The sequence below is a fragment of the Echinops telfairi genome, unplaced genomic scaffold (genome assembly GCF_000313985.2).
Source record: "Echinops telfairi isolate 266 unplaced genomic scaffold, ASM31398v2 ScPeMD7_36;HRSCAF=134, whole genome shotgun sequence".
Taxonomy (NCBI): domain Eukaryota; kingdom Metazoa; phylum Chordata; class Mammalia; order Afrosoricida; family Tenrecidae; genus Echinops; species Echinops telfairi.
The window spans coordinates 3,963,577-3,965,523 of record NW_022103934.1 but is presented as its reverse complement, the minus strand read 5'-3'; the positions used below and the strand labels follow the sequence as shown (position 1 = coordinate 3,965,523).

General features: G+C 66.2%; 1 protein-coding gene across 1 annotated transcript in view; it reads left to right on the top strand.

Annotated features, from left to right (window-relative positions):
• The window catches only part of ARHGEF18 (Rho/Rac guanine nucleotide exchange factor 18), a 36,697-nt gene that overhangs the window by 32,694 nt on the left and 2,056 nt on the right, over positions 1-1,947 (top strand). Inside the window, exons 16-17 of the mRNA XM_045290313.1 lie at positions 19-495; positions 1,011-1,332. Of these exons, the coding sequence (XP_045146248.1) occupies positions 19-495; positions 1,011-1,332 (799 nt within the window). The remainder of the gene's footprint in view (positions 1-18; positions 496-1,010; positions 1,333-1,947) is intronic.

The window sequence follows — 1,947 nt, the reverse complement described above, 5'->3', positions numbered from 1 at the left end:
GCTGCCCCCTGCCCCCAGGCGGTCATCACGCAGCAGGACAGCTTCGTGGAGCTGCAGCGGGCCACCATCCAGGAGCGGGAGCGGCAGCTGCGGCTACAGTCGTCCCGGGGGAGCCTGCTGCTGGAGCAGGAGCGGCAGCGCACCTTTGAGAAGCAGCGCGAGGAGCTGGCAGGCGTGCAGAAGCTGCAAGGCCAGCTGCGCCAGGAGCAGCAGCGCTGGGAGCGGGAGCTGGCGCGGCAGCAGCAGGAGCGCGACCTGGCGGCCACGCGGCTGCAGGAGCGCGAGGCCGAGGCGCAGCGCCGGCAGGTGCAGCTGGACCAGGAGCACGCCGAGCTGGAGCGCCAGCGGCAGGCCTACCAGCAGGACCTGGAGCGGCTGCGGGAGGCCCAGCGCGCTGTGGAGAAGGAGCGGGAGCGGCTGGAGCAGATGCGGAGGCTCAAGAAGCAGCTCACCGTGCCAGCCGGCGGGGCGCCGCCCACTGAGGTAGCCGCAGAGGTGAGGTGTGGCTGTGCCAGGGAGTGGACACCCGTGGGTGTGGGGGAGGGGGAGGGGGGAGTGAGCGCGTACAAGTGCATGGACGTGGTGAGCGTGATTTAACTTGTGGGTGAGGGGGGGCCCGTGCACAAGTGGAGAGGGGATACCGAGTGTGAACCCCTATGCAGAGTGAAGTAGCACATCGGGGCTTGAGAAAGTAGATAGTGAGGGTGTGAACCTGTGTGGACATACGTGATTGCTTTAACATGAGGGTAAAGTGTCGTCCCCCCCCAACCCCGCACAAGTGGTGGATATGGGGTGTGTGGAGGAGGGGTTATTAAGGGTGCCTTCAGGTGTGCTTTGAGGGTGGGGGTGAATGGCCAACTCCTTTGAGCCCGGGGACTGCCCTCCCCAGAACAGAAGCCTCCCACTAGAGGTCAGGAGGCCCCAGGGCTTCCCTGAGGTTAACACCTGGGCGGGAAAGCTGGCAGGGACCCTGGGGAAACCCCAGGCACCTGACAGCGGTCTCCCTTCAGGCCCCAAGCTACCCTCCCAGCTTCAACGGGGACGGGCTAGAGGGACCCACGGCTCAGGTGCCAGGGCTTCGGGTGAGCGGGCTGCTGCCCGGTGCTGGGACCGAGTACACCGAGCGCCCTGGGGTGGCTCGCCGGGACAGTGCGCCGGCCGAGAGCCGCCTGGCCAAGAGCGACGTGCCCCTCCAGCTGCTCAGCACCACCAACCAGGCCCAGCGGCCAGCGGCCGTGCAGCAGCAGATCCCCACCAAGCTGGCCGCCTTCACCAAGGGCAGCAAGGACAAGGCGGGCAAGAGCAGGGGCTCGCAGCGCTGGGACAGCACAGGTGAGCTGGGCCCCACCCCGGGGCCCCTCCGTGCGGAAGGCTGCACCCCCCCAGCAGCGAAGTCAGAGCAACAAAGGCCAGGTCCTCCCCTCCAAGGGGGTGGAGGGCTGCAGGGACAGAGGGCGTCTAATCAGTTGACAGAGATGGGCCTGATGGGCCTACGAGAGCCCCGCCCCAAGCCCTGCCAGAAGCCCACAAGCCCCTGAAGGTGGTCATGGGCAAGAGGGCAGAGCACGCTGGCTGGAACCTTAAACCTGTTCTTCCCCCATCCCCCCACCCCCACTGGACCTGAGGAAGGGTGCTGCCCCAGTACTTTCAGCATGGTTTTAGAAAGTAGGCATGAGCCCATTGGGCGTCCAGTGTTACTGTGGTAACTATTGCTGAAGCTAGAGCGTTGAAACACCCCACCCCCACCATGCTGGTAGGCCCGCTATGGTGGGCCCCCCCACCTCTGTGTGACATCTGACGCAAAGCATCTGTCAGCCGCAACACAAGGAAGCAAGACTCCCGCAGGCAGGCAGGGAGGCCCCGGATGCAGAGTGAAGTGCTCACAGGTCCCCAGCAGGGAACTAGGGCACAGCTGGGCCCAGGGCCACACAGGCTGCCCGCAGGAGC